Raw genomic sequence first — 19,364 nt, 5'->3', positions numbered from 1 at the left:
TACCTTAATACATTCACGTTTTCTTACTATGACCAAGTTCATCAGTCCAATCGCAGAACTGTTCATTTGATCTTCTATTCGACCCCTTTGAATTTACCTTTTACTATAAAATTCCTAGTATTTCTAACAAATCTCAAAATTATAATATCAGATTATTTTCAGACACAATTCTCGTTCAAGATTTGTGTTGTTTCTCCGTTACATGGAATAAATATTTTATACAGAAAATATGATAGAATAAAGACAGCCCTAAATCGGACAATTGCTTCCTTGAGTTCTGCTCTTATCAACACATCCGGCGATCCTTTTTTTGGTATAGATAGAGGAATATATAGGAGTGCGTTTCATCACAAATAAATCCACATGCCAAATTTGGTTTTATTTCCTTGATTAATTCTCGAGTAATGCAGAAATTTGTGTTTCATTTTTATGGCTCCCCACCTAAGAGAAGGGGAGGAGTATCTAACCACCATAGAATCATTTATTGCACCCTAAAACCTCCACAAGCCAAATTTGGTTCCATTTGCTTTATTAATTCTTGAGTAATGCAGAAATTTGAGTTTTATTTGTATGGCAGCCCCTCCCCCTTAGAGGCGGGGGGAGAGTCTAACCACCACAAAAACATTTATTGCACTTTAAAACCTCAATATGCCTAACTAGGTTGCATTTGCTTGATTAATTCCCGAGTAATGCAGAAATTTGTGTTTAATTTGTATGGCAGCCCCCCCTTACAGAGGGGAGTGGAAAGTCTAACCACCATAGAAACATTTACTGCACCCTAAAACCTCAATATGCCTAATTTGGTTGCATTTGCTTGAATGATTCTCGAGTAATGCAGAAATTTGTGTTTCATTTGTATGGCAGCCCCCCCCCCCCTTAGAGGCGGGGATGGAGAGTTTAACCACCATAGAATCATTTATTGCACCCTAAAACCTCAATATGCCCAATTTGGTTTCATTTGCTTGAATGATTCTCGAGTAATGCAGAAATTTGTGTTTCATTTGTATGGCAGCCCCCCCTTAGAGAGGGGTGGGGGTGGAGAGTCTAACCACCATAGAATCATTTATTGCACCCTAAAACCTCAATATGACCAGTTTGGTTTCATTTGCTTGAATAATTTCCGAGTAATGCAGAAATTTGTGTTTCATTTGTATGGCAGCCCCCCCTTAAAGAGGGGGGTGGAGAGTCTAACCACCACAGAAACCTTTATTGCACCATAAAACCTCAATATGCCTAATTTTGTTGCATTTGCTTGAATTATTCCCGAAAGAAATTTGTGTTTAATTTGTATGGCAGCCCCCCCTTAGAGAGGGGGGAGGGGTCTCAAACTATCACGAAAACCTTCCCCGGCCCCAAAAATCGGTTCAGTAGTTTCCGAGTCCATAAGAATCAGACAGACAGACAGACAGGCAGAAATCCATTTAACTCCATGAAACTCAAATATAGGGATTGCATTACCGTGCCAAAATTTCAAAAACCGATTATTCGGTAATGAAAATTTCATTACCGGTAAAACCGGTAAAAAAACATTGAAATAAACAATTTTCTGGAAGAAACGGCTTTATTGATAATGATTATTTTACAAGAAAACATTTTGCAATTTAGTTTGTTGGTTAAATTAATACTTAAGGACACAAATAATCTAGATCGGATCTCATTAACGAAATTTCCTGAAAAGGAAAATGCACGTTCAGAGTCCAATGATGTTGGGCGTACATTACGAAGAACATCGAATACCATTGCCATGTATTTGCCACTGATGCCCTCTGTATGAAAACTTGTCTGAGGAGTTTCATCAATCGGTTTATAGACATTGAGCTTGGGCTGGCCATTGATATCTTTGATTGCTGCAACCGTGGTTTAAGTTTTTTCTGCAGATTCTGCATCTTCCAGTGGATTTTTTTCCCTCCTGTTGTCCAGCTACTGAACTAATACCATAATTGTCATATTTCATCAAGTCACGAACGATTTCAAATGCCTGCTTGAACAATGCAGTCCGTGATGTTTAATAGAAGAAACCGAAGTCATCATTAATTGTGTCATGACCACGAACAGAATGATTATTCATACACCCAAAATTAATTTTTAGCACATGTTTTGGCATCTAGATTTATTACATCAACCCCTTCACGTATAACGTCGAACCAAACTCGTGGCGATCAGACTGTGCCAGAACGTACAACATCGAACATCACTCGTGGTGTATTGATGTGCAATAGATACATAGCTTAAGGCATATGATGATGCGGGACTGCTTCGAACGTAAGTAAGATACACACGCCCAGCAGAGTATCGAAACGAATCGATGTACTCGTGTTTGAGCCGTGCTGTTGGAAATTAAATCGTACGGCAAGGGTTTAAATGAGTCGGAAAAATAACAAAAAATGCGCTACTCTGCAATAATATAATATATATGCTATTTCAATATAAGATCAATTTGAGCAAGCGAAACAGGAGACACATTGCAAATAAGCACGTATTAAAGCTTTTCGTGTAGCTTGACAAATACACGGCACAGACAAAGAAGGATAAAAATTTTGTTTATGCTCTTCTTTTATTCTTAGAAAACACTTTCCAACTTCACTTTACAATAAGGTGTAATGTTATCACACATTTATGCAACAGCACCAGTAGCTATGTGGATAGCGTGGTCGTGTTAACCAACCTTGGTTTTCATTGGCACACGAAAAAGCATTATTTCTGCCGCCGAAGATGAAATGTTTTCTGCCAACGCTAGTTTGGGTGAGCTCAGAGAGCTGTTCTAGCAGAAATTGCAATCCGACGTCAGCTTCATAAAGGATGCAGTTCTTCCGGCAAAGCAATTCAACAGCGACCAGAAATGGTTCGAGGGCATCTACCAATTCCTTCATCGCTGTCAGTTCTTCATCGCTGAAGCTTATCCTGTGTCTCGTATTCAGATCGAGGAGTGATTTTTGAACTGAAGCTTGGAGGTCCTAGAATCGGCGCAACACTGTCAGTTGTTTTCGATTGTTTCGAGTTGTTTCGATCTTATGTTGATTCTTGAGTAATATTTCAAAGCGGCATAAAAGCGAATATTATTTATGGTGTAAAATTGAAAATTACCGCAATTACCAGTTATCGATTGTAAGATAACCGGTAATTCGGTAATGAAAAATGACCCGGTATTACCGGTAAAACCGGTAACGGTAAAACCGGTTAACAATCCCTACTCAAATATATAAAATGAAACTCAAATTTCTGCATTACTCGAGAATTAATCAAGCAAATGAAACCAAATTAATTAGTCATATGGAGGTTTTATGGAGCAATAAATGTTTTTATGGTGGTTTGACACTCCTTTTCCATCTCTAAAGAGGTTGCTGAACAACTCGAGAACTAATCAAACAAATGGAATCAAACTTAGCATATGGGGGTCTCCGTAGCCACAATGGTTGCGCGTTCGCTTAGTAAGCGATCGATCGTGAGTTCAAAACTCAGGGCCCTCATTGACCATCTTTGTGTTGTTACAGAATAGCTACGTCCACGCAACAATCATCAGCGATGGCGATCGATCCACGGTCGAAATAAGATCGATTCATCCATACAATTGCTCTGCTCTGCAAGACACATCGGGCTGCTGTTCTATAAATAACTCAACAATGATCAATCAACTGTCTCCGCTGTCCGGTGGTCTAGCTGGATAATGGAAGAACAGAAAGAATACTCTTACTCCTAAATGGCTACTGTGTGGATGTACCATATGTAATGGTATAGAAGGAATACTGGCGAATGGCAACTGTGTGTAATGTGCTAATTATAGATATGATAACCATGTGACATGTACACGATTCAAATTCGGCTCTGTTACAGCAAAAATGCTAATGAGCCTCAAATAAATAAATGGAATAAAAAAAAACTTAGCATATAGAGGTTTTAGGGATTGATAAACGTTTCTACAGAAGTACGACACTCCTCCCCCTCTCTTAAGGCGAGCTCCCATACAAATGAAACACATATTTCTGCATAACTCGAGAACTAATCAAGCAAATTGGGTCGTATTTGGCATGTGGATGTGCTAGGAGGCACGAAATATTAATATGATGGTTCGACACTAGGATTGGGCGATCTTGAACCGATCTATAGAAGATCGATCTTTTCGTCTCCGATTTCCGATTTTTCGGATCGATTCTTTATACCCCAAAAATCGTTAAAATCGATGTTTTCTTTTTGATTTTTCCGATCTTCTTGATCATAGGAAAATTTTTGAAAATTTGTTTTTCAGTGAACATTGAATTTCATCTTACAAAAATAACCTGATAACAAATTTCATAAAAATTGGAGCCCTTCCCAGATTGTTAAATATGTGGTCGCAAATTTAGGAGAAGCAGTTTTGTTAGTTTGGTCATTACAAAACAAGTACACAAGTTATATTTACACCATCACATTCACTGGGCTGACAGTGAAAATTGTAACGAAATAAGACGGTGACATCAGTCCACCGTTCTTTTCTAGAATTGGGACTACTACCAAGATTTCCAAATTCAAGACTACCAAATACCAGACGTATGGCTCCGTTGGATTTTATGGGATTATTTTCAGCGTAGTCGGGATTTTTTAAATAAATTTATTTAAATTTTTTTAAATAAATACAAATATATACAAATACTAAGCTTTCAAGTTTTTTTGTGACTGAGAATCAAAATAAAATGCATTTGATATTTGAATAGAAATGTGAAATATTTATTCTATGTTTGAAGAAAGACAACACTTATATAGAACAAGTAAATAAATTGGAAAAAAGACATTCGCTTTTTAAAAGATCAATTCAGCAAAGATCGATTCTTTGCTACCGATTTATTCAGTGAATCCCTTTTATTCATTTATTCAGTGGATCCCTATGCCGTTTTGAAGATCGATCCGTCAAGGTAGATCTTTGCCAAAATATCGCCCAATCCTATTCGACACACCTACCCCCTCTCTAAGGGCATGGGGGCTGTTGGACCCATGAATGTGCGCTTAGTAAGAAATCGTGGATTGATAACGAAACATAAATTTTGGGCGAGACGAAGTTTGCCGGGTCTCCGATAAAACGATTTCAAAGCGGACTTGCCATCAACAAGAAAGTGTACCAGGAGGAGTGCCTGGAGAAGATTCTGATTCCGTTCATAGAGGAGCATCATTCTGATGAGAGTTACGACTGGAAGAAGTGTATGGCTCCAAAAGGATCCTTTTTTGAAGGCGATATTATAAGTTTAGATGATAAGTAATTTTCTTTTAAAACACAAATTCCCGGTGAGAGAATGTATCATATACGGCTTTAAAATCAACGCTGTTATGGTGCATAGAATCTTAGAACTGGCGACAATTGTAAAGGATCTGCCGTAATGTAAAAATCTGTTCCGTCGTCGAGTAACCAGGCATGAATCCGTCCTGTTAACTTTCCATAAATCTATTATTCTAGAGAATCTGAGAAAGAATTTTACAGGCACTATTCAGGATCATAATCGCATGTTACTTCCCACAATTCAGCTTGTCACCATTTTATAGATGTGGCAGATTGCCCCTTCTTTCTACTCCTCCCGTAACTATTCTGTGTCCCAGATCCAGACTATCAACAGGTGCATACACTGTATACGTTTGCTACTAATAAGGCCTCTTCGTCTTTCGTTAGTATGCCACTCGGCTTCCTCGTTCCCTGGGATCTCGGTGTGATCCGGGATCCAGCATAGGATCGTGTTTGTACCTCTCAGCTGCTCTTCAATTTCCTTAATAATGGGGTGTTTAATAATACCACCTGCTACAGCCTAGATGACATTTGCCGAGTCCGAACAAATCACAACGCTATTAGCATCAGTGACGTTCTCTAATGCCAACCTCATGGCGGCACGAGGAGATGCCAAAGTCATTGAGAACTCTTATGCTAGTCTTAGTGTAAGTCATCCTTAGTTATCCCACTGGGTAAGGAGTCATCAGTGAAAGATCCATCAGTATAGACAATGCGAGTTAACGTTTGATAGTGTTGCCTGCTTCTTACCCCGAAAGGGGTCCCTCCCAGGGGCCATATGGCTATCTATCCTCCATAAGTTTAGTTTCCTGAAAAACTTCCACGATTCTCGAGAACGATGAAACAGCTTCATCTCCTCACATTCTATCTCATCCAAGCGGCGCTTTTTTCCCGAAAAAGGTGTATTTGCTGCCTTCGCTCCAGTCGGTATCGTTTCACTTTTGTCGAGTCGATCGTTGCAGCATGGCTGCGCGTGCTGCATCTTCCTCGCTCAGAAGCGCTCGGCAAGTCGCTTTTGCAATTGTGATACCGTGGTGAGCCCTGATGTTTTATGTAATTGACGACTGACAGTTTTGATTGCAGTTTGGCTATCGTCAGGTAGTGGCCTAAATCGATGTATGCGCCACGATAGGCTAGAAGACGATGACATCTGAGAAGTGGCGACCATCGATCAAAACATAGCCGATTCGTGTTTCCCTTTGGTGAGGTTATCTCCTGTAGTAACGGTATAGGAGGCTGTATTGTAAGAACATCTACGTATGGCCATGTTCTTGAAGGCAGCGGAGTCGATAAATCTTATGTCGTTTTCGTTGGGTCGCTGATGGGTGCTAAACTTACCGATAATCAGTCTGAACTCCTCCTCTTGGCTGATGATAATTTTGATGTCGTGTTCACGCTCTAGCTGCGCATAGAATTCTTCTTTATAGTCATCGGTCTATCACCCGTTTCTACATCTTCCCCATCACGTAGAAAGCTGTACTCAGTTCGTGTGTGTCGCCGCAGCTTTGGTAGATGATATAACCACCTCAAAATAATTGCATCATCGAACCTTTCCAGCACACCTCCTTCAGCACTACACGAAATTGCGGACTCTCAATATTTCCGAAAGAATTCGGGTACTCGTAGGAAAGTTGAAACTTGCAGTTCCATGTCCCGTGTTTCCAATCTCTGTTTCTTGTTCTTTGCTGGGGTCTAGTCCGGATATCCTATCTAGATTTTTTTGTGAATTTCCAGTGCGTTTCATTTTTTCGGAAGGCTTGAAGAGCCTACACCATCCACCTGTTTCGCCGGAGAACCATCGTACACAGCTCTGTTTAGATTTTCCCGCTAGCCCGAAAATAATGAGCCACTCCTGGCATGGGAAAACAGACGCTGTTTTGAGTCGCACCTCCATGGCGAACAAATACTCAAATATAACCTCTGAAGAATTCATACCCAAATAAGTTGTCAAAGCTCAGCTTAGTAATTTTGTTCAAACTCCACACAAATAATTGGTATGAATTCTCAAGTTGTACGTTCACCTTGCGTTTCTGTGGTACAGTGAAATGAACCATGAATAGTCCAGATGGTTAAAAGTGGCGCATAAGATGTTTACCACAAATAATCCATGCATCAAAAATATTTTAAGCTCACGGTCGTTTCATAATAACAACAATTATAATTTTATAATAGCTTATAAATACCAATGCGGGGCTTTCTTTTTAAATGAGGTCTGTCATCTTTATAAAAAAAGAGTAGGAAGATCCTTATTATTTTCAACCTGTATTTCTCATAGTATTTCAGAACATGATAGTGTAGTTATTTAAACATTTGTTGATCTGACTGACTGGTAAGATAAAGCGATTTTTTCCTTGTATTGTGTCTCGCAAAAAGTGAATGAGAGTAAAGGGAGACGGGCAAAATATTTGCAGAGTCTTTAATATCTCTTGTTTCACCTGTAATCCGTTAACATTTGCTTAATAGATTCAATTTGCATCCTGTTTTTTGCATCGGTAGTGATTGTTTGTTTTTTTTTTGTTTTTAGATGAGATTTGTTACCTTATTTACACAATATCTAACACAGAAAACGTGGACATTTATGTTCATAGAGAGATTTTGGGTGCATAAATTTTGCGACTTTCCTCCACTTCATCCCTCGAAGTTCAGTACGTACTCTTTCAAAGGAAGTGGCAAGTTGAGCCGATTTATACTCGGTGCCAACTTCTTGTTCAGGTTATTGTATATACATACCCGACTTAGTTGCTTTAAACTGCGAGGCTTTTTGTAAAGTGTGATTATCAGATGCCTCAGGTTATCAATAGATTTGTTCGGCACCTGTGCTATAAACAGGTTGTGCAGAGATTTGAGGCAGTTAAATAGCGTATCGTGCTTCATAGAGTAATAAAACAGATGTATAATACGTTGATAAGTCTGTTCGCGGTCGAGCAAAATGAACTCTTTTCGCGTAATTAACATAATATAATAAAACAGCAAATAGTTACGTGCGTTATTCCGGAATGAACTTCGCAGATTGTCACTGCCATTGCCACTACTTGAAGCTCCCGCTCCGTTACTTGTTGAGGAAACAGCGTTGCCGCTTCCACTGGGACCTGCCACCTCTCCGCCTCCGGCTGCTCTAATGCCACCAAAATTGATGAAATCATTCACATAGTTTATCGAAGAACTGCTGCTGCCACTCATTATCAGCTTGTTACTGAGCGTTATGTTCGGATCCGTTCCGTATTGTATCAGTACCAACAACAGTTCATACACACATAGGATGTCCGGACAGGCACGCACGTTTACGATCATGTCGATTACCGATTGCAGGATGTGTTGAGACGTGATGTTGCAGTCCAGCCCATACTGCAGCAGGAGTATCAAGATGTTCTTGATAAAGTCGAAATTGGCACGCTTTTGGGTATCACAGTTCAGGGTGAAGTTTTCTGACACGGTGAAAATGAGCACGTGCAGTGGCGTGAGGTTCGAACGATACGAACAGTTCGGGTTGGCACCATTCTGCAGCAGTATTCGGATGCAATTCAGATAGCATACCTGTAAAACAGAAAAGGAACGAAACATATAATAGAGATAAGTACGAAAAAATCCTCGATTGAGCACATAACGTGCAATAACAGCGATGAAGTAACGATGTTGCACAATGTGGCACACAAGACGAATAGAACGAGGAGCAATTGACGAAGCCTTTGAAAATTACCTACTACGAACTAGCGATAGTTTCAACTTAATTATTCATTTATGTCGTACATGAAGCATTTCCGTAGATTAGTAGATTAGTTCTGTAACCTGCGTAGGAAAAGCTTTATGCGTATTTTAATGCTTCATTAGTATATTTTATTTATCTAATCTGGAATTTTAATTGTTTCATCCGCATATCTGTATATTTTAGGAAAATTTCCTGATGGCCAATCAGTTTTTAATCATGATTATAATATTCTCAACAACCTTTTCCTGTCATTGTTTCTTATTGATCACTTCTAGGAATATAAATATTACAAGTATATCTATACGAATTTTGACGTAGTCTTTCATTAAGAGTGCTAAATTATAAAACTTTTTTATGAAACAAAGATTTTGATGATTTATGTACCAATCGAATTGGATATTCTCTAAGATTTGTTCAATATGCTATACATTACGATTTCCTAATCTGGGAATGGTTGAAATTAACAAAAATTTTAAGCGTTTCTATTTTCCCTTACATTTGTTCTGCACAATTGTGTGTTTACCCTCCCGTGCTATCAGTTCAGTCCTTTGATTCTAGGAGGCTCTAAACTAAGATTGCAATCGAATGCAACGTTTGTTTTATGGACACAGAGGAGTAATTATTGCAATTGAAGCTCCTCCCGTTGATAACTTATCTACATAAATAAAAATGGATCGCCAAATGTGTTGCTAAGCGCGAAACCCGAGATAGGAATCGTCTGATTTGAGCCGTCTTTATTTTGTTGTATTCTCGCGTAACTTTTGAAAAGGTCCTATGTAACAAATGTAAACAAATCAAGTTAATGGATGCACGCTATTTGTTTTCAATCATTGAAAGTATTACAAAAACAATCGTTCAATTATCTATCCTTTCCACCTTTTAATCGCCGATATAAAAAATGTCCAATGTACAGATTCGGATTTTAAGCCTTCGACTGTTACTTCGGAAGCCACTTTCCTCCGACACCAAAAATGCCCGAAGTAACAAAGTACTCAAAACAACATAAAACTGTATGTCGATCATTTAGAGTTTTTGTTTCTGTCGGGTGTTCTTATCGCTTTCAGCGTAATTCAACGAATGTTAACAATAATACGCTTCCTTTACCACGAAATGCAGATATTTGGATTGTTGATCAGTAGTTATTTGCAAATTCTTATCATGTAACGTAATTTGTCCAATGTACAAATGCGGTCAGTCAAAACGACCAATGTACCATTTTTCGCTCTGAAGCATCAACTTTAAACTCAAATCACCGAACAATAGTTACGATTGGTTTTCCAGGGTTATTATTAACTGCTAGTGGTGAAAGTAGTGACAAAGATAGATTCCTTTTGAAACAATTCGAGGAACAATGCTCCGATCTTCAACTTGGTTTGTCTCGAGTTAACGTAAATCTTACATAGGACCTTCTCAAAAGTTACGTGAGTATTCACCTCTGCTCATACAGGGTGCGTGACGAATTTTTGCAGTAAACGACATGTTTTAGAAAATTTACACTAGTCAGTGATATATGCGATGAATGTTTTGTGGATAATTTTTTTTCGTTACATATGAGAATTGTAAATTATTTCACTCAAAAGCATCGCCTCTTTTTTCGATGACTGTTGACTGTCTGGGAACTGTCGCATGCACGTTTTACCATGTTTCGATCCATAGATGGCATCACTTCCATGATCTTAGCTTTCAGCGACTTAAGTGTGGTGTGAGGCGTTCTATTGAAATCCCGCTCGACGACGCCCACACAAAATAATCCAAAGGATTGATATCGGGACTGATTCCCGAGATTTCCTTCTCCAAAAATTTCGGAACATTTTCAGCAAGTCATTTGGGTTATCTTGGCATTATGGGCAGGTGTTCCGTCTTGTTGAAAGATGAAATTACGGCCAGCAGCAATCTTCTTCATCCCCGGGCAACAACATCCTGCAGAACCTTCAAGTATACATCGACTGTTACCTTTAGTCATTGGTCCAAGTATTTTTTAGCGGCTGCCAAATTGAATTTTTCAAGATCATGGAATACGCAGTTTTGTAAAGACAGTAGAATTAAATGTGTGTTCCAAATTTCAGATCAATCAATCAACAGGAACGGGGTCAATTTTCTATTAATGTAGGACAACCCTACAAACATTCAAACATACATAGAAACAGGTCAAGCTGAATGAAACCATTTAAAAAGTAATTAGTTGTTTGGGGACTGCGGTCATCTTGGAATTGGATTTTTCATTATCTGCTATGTTCTACTAGTCGAGAACTTTCTTTTGATTCCCATATTAATGAGGTTTTGAAAAAAAAAAATATATATATATATATATATATATATATATATATATATATATATATATATATATATATATATATATATATATATATATATATATATATATATATATATATATATATGGCGCTACCTTGTGGTGGTGGCCATTTTGGACTTGAATTTTCCATGAATAACTGTGTTCTACTAGTCAAGCCCTTTCATTTGATACCCATATTAGCTATGCAATATGGAATTATTATACAAATTATTCAGAATTTCCGAAAATCAAAAATAAAATACTCCGGATAATCGAGTCTAAAATTCCGGATAATCGATTCCGACCTGTACAACAAATCATTTGGAGTTAAAATGTACACGAATAAATTCGGCTCTGTTAAGGCTGAATTGCTAAATGAGCCTAATAAAATAAACAGATGGAAGAAAAATTACAATGAATTCTACAAAGACATCGTTATTAGCCCGATTGGATTTCGCGTTTGCGGAATTAAGCTTCGTGTTCCGTTAGTGTAAAGGAAAAATGGCAGTGGATTCTGGTGGAATAACGCGCTTCGAAAATTTAAATTATGAATGAAAATTTCCTTTTGAACTGAAATAAATAGATGCGGAAGGCAGACTGCGCTGCGAATAAGTATAACGATAACGTTTGAAAAAAAAATCTAAAAAAAGGATAAAGGAAAGTCATTCACAAACAAAATGCATGTAACAGGTAGCTTATTTGGCATGCATATGCTAAATTTGGATAGGTGCACCCGTGGCCGAGTGGTTAGCGTCTCACATTATCATGCCGGGTGTTCGGTTTCGATTCCCGTTCTGGCGGGGGGATTTTCGTCAAAGAAATTTCCTTCGACTTGCACTGTGGTCACGCGTATTCTAGAATCTCAACAAAATCTCAACAAAGTATTAATAAATGACGCTAGTTAATGCATACGTTAAGACGGCAAAAATTCCACAGGGAACGTTAACGCCATTCAAGAAGAATGCTAATTTTGGAATTTAAAATTAAGAATGGAACTGAACGAAAGAGCGAAAGAACGGTTCAAAAGAACTGGTTCACTTAGATGTACGGTCATGAACTGAGGCGTTCATCAAAGTGAACGGCTTTTCCAATCTCTAGCCCATAGTGTGGTTTCCATATTCGTTCTTACATGTTTTTTCGTTGCGAACAAGGTGATTCGATGAATATTAAGAATTATTCCACATTTTTTTCTCACAAAGCATGTACTTATTTTTTCAAAACACAAAATACAAATGAAACACACATGGAGGTTTTGGGGTGCAATAAATGTTTTTATGGTGGTTTGACATTCCTTTCCCCTCTCTAAAGAGTGGAGGAGGGGAGGGTGCTGAACAACTCGAGAACTAATCAAACAAATAGAATCAAACTTAGCATATAAAGGTTTTAGGGATCGATAAACGTTTCTATGGTAGTTCGACAATCCTCCCCCTTTCTAAAGGGGGGCTGCCATACAAATGAAGCATAAATTTCTGCATAACTCGAGAACTAATCAAGCAAATTGAGCTATATTTGGCTTGTGGAGGTTTTAGGGGGCACGAAACTTTTCTATGGTGGTTCGACACATCTACTCCCTCTCTAAGGACATGAGGGACGCCATACAAACGAAACACAAACTTCTGCATAACTCGAGAACTAATCAAGCCAAATTTTGGATGTGAGGGTTATTAGGTACGAGAAAAGTTTCTATGATGGCACGATATCCCTTCCTTCTCTGGAAAGGAGTGGGGGTCGAGAGAAATAATGCACATATTTCAACCAAACATATTACAATCAAACATGACAATTGAAAACTCTGAAGCAAACCGGGAAAACTCGAAAAATTCAATTCGCATGTGTTCTACAATTACATATTGACAAGCATTGTTAGTCCATTTGATGTTTGCGGTAACGAAATTGATCTTCGTTCGGAAGTGGAAATGGATTTTAATGTGAAAAAAACGCACTCCTATATCGTCTTCTATCTATATAAATAAAAATGGATTACCGAATGTGTTGATAAGAGCAAAACTCGAGAAAGGAATTGTCCGATTTAGGACTGTCTTTATTCTACCATATTTTTTGTATCAAATATTTATTCCATGTAACGGAGAAACATTTTATTTGCAAGTGGTTAAAAAATCTTGCACGAGCAGTTCTGCGCTTAGTAAGAGAACGTGGATGTGATAACGAAAAATTAATTTTGGGCGGGACGAAGTTTGCCGGGTCAGCTAGTACCCATATATTGATGGCTCGAAGCAACTAAATATACATACTCTTATCTCCGTTTTGCGCTCTTCTCAACAGAAGCCTTTTCTGTTAATATTACCGGTCTCGATTAGCTTTGCTGTCATCCTTAGTGGTGATAGTGGTGATTTATGCTCTAGGCAAATGTTCCCCTTCGTTCTTCTTCTTTTCTTTGTTCACGGAGACTTTAAATCATTCTCCTTCGTTGATCGCCAATAAGTTGCGCGTTATTGACGGCATGGGTAGGGACGCTCACAAATGAACAGAACGAGTGTATGGTAAAATGGTCTTTGCCGCTACATAAATGAATGATTCTAGCTTTCATCAATTTAAACCGTTTACACACCAGGAGATTGTAAAACAAATCTTAGGGAATTTCCGATTCGTTTGGTATGTAAATCGTCAAAATCCGTTCGCGGGAAAAATAGTTATTATCGTTTACGTTAACTTTCCTAAAAACGTGACCTGTTTTCTGATTTGACACCCTTAATGAAAGACGTAGCTCTACGTCAAAACAAGAGAATGTCGAGTTTTTCCTGTTAATGTTGGAATATCTATCTGATTTTTTTTCAACGGTTTACAATTGAAATAGAAAGTATTAATAGTCAATTGTTTCAGATTCTTACTACTTTTCTACTACAACCCTTACAAACTGTTTGATGTTCAGCTCAGTTCATATAAGAAACGGGTTTTCAAGAGCCACCATTTGGAGTATTAAATGAATTAAATTTACGTTTTTCTGAACAGGTCTAAAAACTCAATTCAGAAGCAATTGTCTTCAAAGTCCTACGTCAAATTACGTCTAGGTACATACACTTTCACTTTTTTCAAAAAATGCATTCATTTGAGACATAACACTCAGTTTCTTATTCAAAGTATGCTTCCAATTCCACGTTCTTTATCAAATAATTTAAAAGAATTACATCTGAATCGTTTGAACCCATTTTCACATATGTTTACCGATGAAGCATTTTATGCTTCATTCAGACGCCCTATACTTCAGAATAAAATAATGCAATGAACTTTGTTGCAATTAACGTTTGCCGGTATTTGATCCAATATTTGTAATGTTTGATATTTACATTTCAATCAAATGAACTGTATTGCGTTCTGAAGCTCAAATACATGATTTCCAAATACACGTATAGCCAGTTCCAACGCAATGCCAACAGTACGACATTTGCCACATATTATAAATCCTTAAATTCATACTTGCACACTTAATAATATTTATTGATTACATGAGAATTATTGTAGCAAATAAAGCCGGTAAACTAAGCTTTAGATGGGAACAGAAATACTTTACAATGGATCAACATGTCCAAATGAAAATATCATGTGCTAGTGCCTGGTTCACAAATTTTGCTAAACTCGTTACTCCTAAAATAATGTTAAAGCTCGCACGCCGCATGCATGATTTTAAATAGAAAAAAAACGGTGCATATCTTGTCGGTCGCACTCACCTTCATCGAATGTGTAAAATGATGCAACGGATCCTTGTTGATGAGTGGCACCAGGCAAACCATTATGGGTACCGATCCATCTCGTCCCACTATGTTTGGATCACCTGTACCGTTCCGCAAAACAAATAAGAAGAAAAAAATAGATAAATCATGATTGTCTGTCGTACCACAGCTTGAAACACACCCCCTTCCTTTATCAGCATGTTCAGCAGCTCGTAGCATACCTCCCAGTCTCGTATATGGCGAAAGACACAGGCCAGCGCACTATTACCAGCCTGATTGATTGAGCTTTTAGCACCGTTCTGCAGCAGGAAGCGCACTAAATGCAACACATCCCACTTGTTCCACTTATCGTAACCGTACCTGAAGCATAAACAATTCGAGAAAAAAAATATTTCTACTTCATACTGCAGCATGCATTGTTTGAAATGCTACCTAGCCTCCTCAAGCGCATATCGTACTATGATTGCATGTAGCGGCGTATTGCCCAACGAATCCGGACTGTTGATAAGCTCCTTACAACCACGTTCCAACAATATTCGTATAGTGTTGAGGGTATCTTCAGCTGATTTCCTCGCCGCCAGGATAACTAATTAATGAAACTACGTATAGAGCAACCAAAATGTAAACATAACTCACAGTCAGCGCACTTACCAACGTGTAGCAGAGTCATCTGTTGGGTACACGTGCGCACCGTCGTTATCGCGCCATGTTGGATCAAAAGCTCCAAGAAGCGCCCGTCGTGTAGCACAGCCTGATGAATCGGATAGTATTCATCTTTGATGAGATTAATTTCGTCCGATCGGGTCTGGACGAGATGTTGGACGCACTTCCATGCACCCCTTTCGCAGGCGATATGCAGCAGCGGTTTTCGCACGCGAAATGGCATCCATGGTTCCTCCATCTTCTGGGCGAGAATGTTAAGTACGTTGATCTGATCGCCGTCGATTGCGTAACAGACAGCGTTTTGCAGCTTTGTGTTGGGTCTCTCGCAGACGCCGACATCATCTCCTTGGTCTGATAATACATACGGGGGACAAATGAGAAAATCTACCGAATCAAGCATTAATTGAGGTGACATACTTTTATATTTCCCGCTTTCCTCGCAATTGTGAGAGTGAACACCTGGGAAACACATTCTCGCCTCGGTATCAATTCTCGCTCCATGTTTGAGAAGCAGCTCGACACATTCTTCATATCTAGTAGTGATGGAAATTGAATGAGTTTCATTTTAAATTGAAATTCCTTAATGAGACGAACCCTTTCAAGCAGGCAATATGTAGCGGCAAAGAGCATGAGCTCCTATTTACATCTGGACGGTGCCGTTGCAGTAGCCATCTGGCTAGCTCTATGTGGTTCAGTCCGACGCTTTTCTGCAGAAGATTGTATCCTGTTTCGTCGTGTATGGCCAGTATGTTTTCATACTGAAATTATACGTGAAGTATTGATACATATTAGTTGGGTTAAAAACTAGTAGTACCAATTACGCCTGAAATATACAATAGCAATATAACAGAAACGCGCACGGTTCAGAGTACACAATCACTTAGCTACAATCGACTCTCATGTATTTTTTCACCAATACCTTAGCCTCTCTCATCGTTCCCGTGCGAGACACCAGATAATTTTTGTGACAAAACTGGTCCAGTAGTTCAGCAAATTTCTTGCTTTCGTTGCTAGCAACTATTTCTGAATATTGTTTCAAAGCTTAATCTGCTGGGACTCTACTGAAACGCCCAAAATCCATCCATATATTCAAAAGATTTTTTCGAATCGTTTTCCAACCAATTTGTGATCGAAAACAATGATGACAGGGTCATCATAGATTGATCAGGACCCTTCTACTTTCGCGCTTTTTGCCCTTTTGAGTCCTAACTCCACTCATAGGAAAAGCTACGACGTGCACTGAAGTAAATGTGCATAGAAAACCTGGCTAGTTAAATACACCTTTTGTATCATTAACATTCCAGTTATCGCGATAATTGAAATTCTAATCGAATTATATACAGTAGTAATCAACAAATTTTCAAAAATTATTTTTATACCTCGATATTCTCTGATTTTTAAGATTTTTTCAGGTAGCCGACACCCTGTTATTATATGCTGACGACACCTCCAAAGGACCTTCCAACCTCAAAAAGCAGTTAAGTGGGATGTCTTCGTAGCCACATTGGTTGCGCGTTCGCTTAATAAGCGATCGATCGTGAGTTCAAAACTCAGGGCCCTCATTGACCATCTTTGTTACAGAATAACTACGTCCACGCAACGATCATCAGCGATGGAGATCGATCCACTGTCGAAATAAGATCGATTCATCCATATGACAGACCTGCTCTGCAGACACATCGGGCTGCTGTTCTATTAATAACTCAACAATGATCATATCAACTGTCTCCGCTATCCGGTGGTCTAACTGGATAATGGAAGAACAGAAGGAATACATTTGCGCCTAAATGGTTACTGTGTAAATGTACCATATGCAATGGTATAGAAGGGAATACTATTACGCCGAAAAATAGCAACTGTGTAATGTGCTAATTATAGATATGATAAACATGTGACATGTACACGATCAAAATTCGGCTCTGTTACAGCTAAAATGCTAATGAGCCTAAAATAAATAAAAGGGATAAAAACAGTTAAGTGGCTGTAGCATGGTCACATTCCTTTCCGCCAAGATGTCACAACTCATTGCTACAAAAGGAAAAAACACAAAACGATATCGGAACAACGAATCGAGTATCATTGAAGAGGTGCGCAATGCAATAATTTTTGGTGTTTAAGTTGACGAAAGGTTCAACATCACCACACACCTGAAGATCCTAATTAAAAATTTAACCAGCTGTAATCAGAATCATCAAAGCTATCAAAGGACGAAGTCAAATTGGATGCACACCACCTTGTAGAAAGGAAAGGCCCCTACCTTAACCGTGTTAGCCTAGGGTATTGAATTCTTCAGCAGAGCTTGCTGGTCCTCGCTTGAAAACTTGGGGCTGTTACAACAGCTTTAACCGATAGGCGTTCGGTGCCTTTCAGACCCGCTTGATAGAAACTGCAGAATTTCCTTTTAATACGATGCTCGGGTCATTTTTAACGAGCATGCCAACAACAACTACAGAATTCGTTACCACATATATATACTGACGGATCCGTTGCTGATGACATAATCGACATCGATGTCTTCTCTGAAGACAGATTTTCCAGCAGAGAAGTTGACCTCAGTATATCCAATATTTTGCCGCCGTTGCATCCTCAGCCAAAACGACGAGCACAGTGATCTCCACCGATTCTGCTAGTGCTTTATCTGATTGAGAACATGAGAAAACTAGACACACCTAGATCCAATAAATCCCAATACAAACAAGTTACCAACTGCTGGGTGCACGGACATTTTGGAAATAACGGCAATGAAAAAGCTGATAAACATGCAACTTGAGACAAGATGTTTACATCCTTGCTATCAAACAAATTCACTCCATCTTACGTCAAAAATTAGATGCAATGTTGTTTAATAGCTGCTCACTTTTCCCGAGGCTAGTTGAAAACACTCTTCTTCCATGGAATGACAGCAGTAACCACGATGGTTGATATGCTTTACCATATTGAAGAACAAACAAACCAACTCACGAGTTTTGCTGAATTTATTTGATCGTCCCATTTGTAACACTTGTCTCATCAGTCCGGCACATTCTGCTGGATAGTAGGAAATATAACAGACCCAGAGTATGTATCGGGATTTCCGAAAAAAATAAGAATCCCCCTTCTTCCTGAGACCCTCCCATAGGAAAGGAAATTCGGCTGTTATCAAAATTCAAGTACAATGAATTTATCCATAAACTCAATTAAATTAAACGAGTTAAAGTCTCACTAAGCGATATAAATAAATAAATAACTAAAATCACTTGAATTTTTCATATAAATGATTTTTGGTTTTTTAAGCTAAATATGATTTTTCTTTTTCAATAAATAGAAACGAGCTAAATTAATTGTATTTTCCTGCCAGAGATTTTTATATTATTTACCATTGTATTTTAACAATTTCATAATGAATTCCACCAACCTTTTTAAAAGTTAATCAATAAAATAATCTTTCTCAAGACTAAAGGTGAATGAGAATGTTGGAAAATACTTGTGTATGTTTGCATCACACGTGCACATTGTAGTTTTTATACGCTACAAAAGGTCTAGTTAAGTGGTTCCCAGAGTGTGTCTCAAATGAGGAATAATGATTGCTGTGGAACAAATATATAATCGCCTGTGACCGCAGTGAATCGATTGCTGAGAAGGCCATAACCATAGCTGCTGAATGTAAATAGCAGTATGTGACATCAGCCTAAAAAAAATTGGGGGTCTTCGTAGCCACATTGGTTGCGTGTTCGCTTAGTAAGCGATCGATCGTGAGTTCAAAACTCAGGGCCCTCATTGACCATCTTT

At 38.5% G+C, this 19,364-nt stretch overlaps 1 protein-coding gene across 4 annotated transcripts in view; it reads right to left on the bottom strand.

Moving 5' to 3' along the window:
- Positions 1-7,491: 7,491 nt before the first annotated feature.
- The window catches only part of LOC129764439 (serine/threonine-protein phosphatase 6 regulatory ankyrin repeat subunit C), a 38,980-nt gene continuing 27,107 nt past the window's right edge, over positions 7,492-19,364 (bottom strand). For 3 of the 4 annotated variants that reach the window (XM_055763513.1, XM_055763514.1, XM_055763515.1), the window contains exons 3-8: positions 16,191-16,354; positions 15,585-16,129; positions 15,366-15,519; positions 15,115-15,293; positions 14,931-15,034; positions 7,492-8,779 (exon numbers count right to left, since the gene is read on the bottom strand). In XM_055763513.1, the coding sequence (XP_055619488.1) occupies positions 7,874-8,779; positions 14,931-15,034; positions 15,115-15,293; positions 15,366-15,519; positions 15,585-16,129; positions 16,191-16,354 (2,052 nt within the window). In that variant the 3' untranslated portion in view covers positions 7,492-7,873. The remainder of the gene's footprint in view (positions 8,780-14,930; positions 15,035-15,114; positions 15,294-15,365; positions 15,520-15,584; positions 16,130-16,190; positions 16,355-19,364) is intronic. The other variant, XM_055763516.1, reaches the window with a different exon arrangement.

The sequence above is a fragment of the Toxorhynchites rutilus genome, chromosome 2 (assembly GCF_029784135.1).
Source record: "Toxorhynchites rutilus septentrionalis strain SRP chromosome 2, ASM2978413v1, whole genome shotgun sequence".
In the NCBI taxonomy this organism is placed as follows: Eukaryota; Metazoa; Arthropoda; class Insecta; order Diptera; family Culicidae; genus Toxorhynchites; species Toxorhynchites rutilus.
The sequence above is the reverse complement of the archived record's forward strand: the minus strand, read 5'-3'. Positions and strand labels throughout refer to the sequence as shown.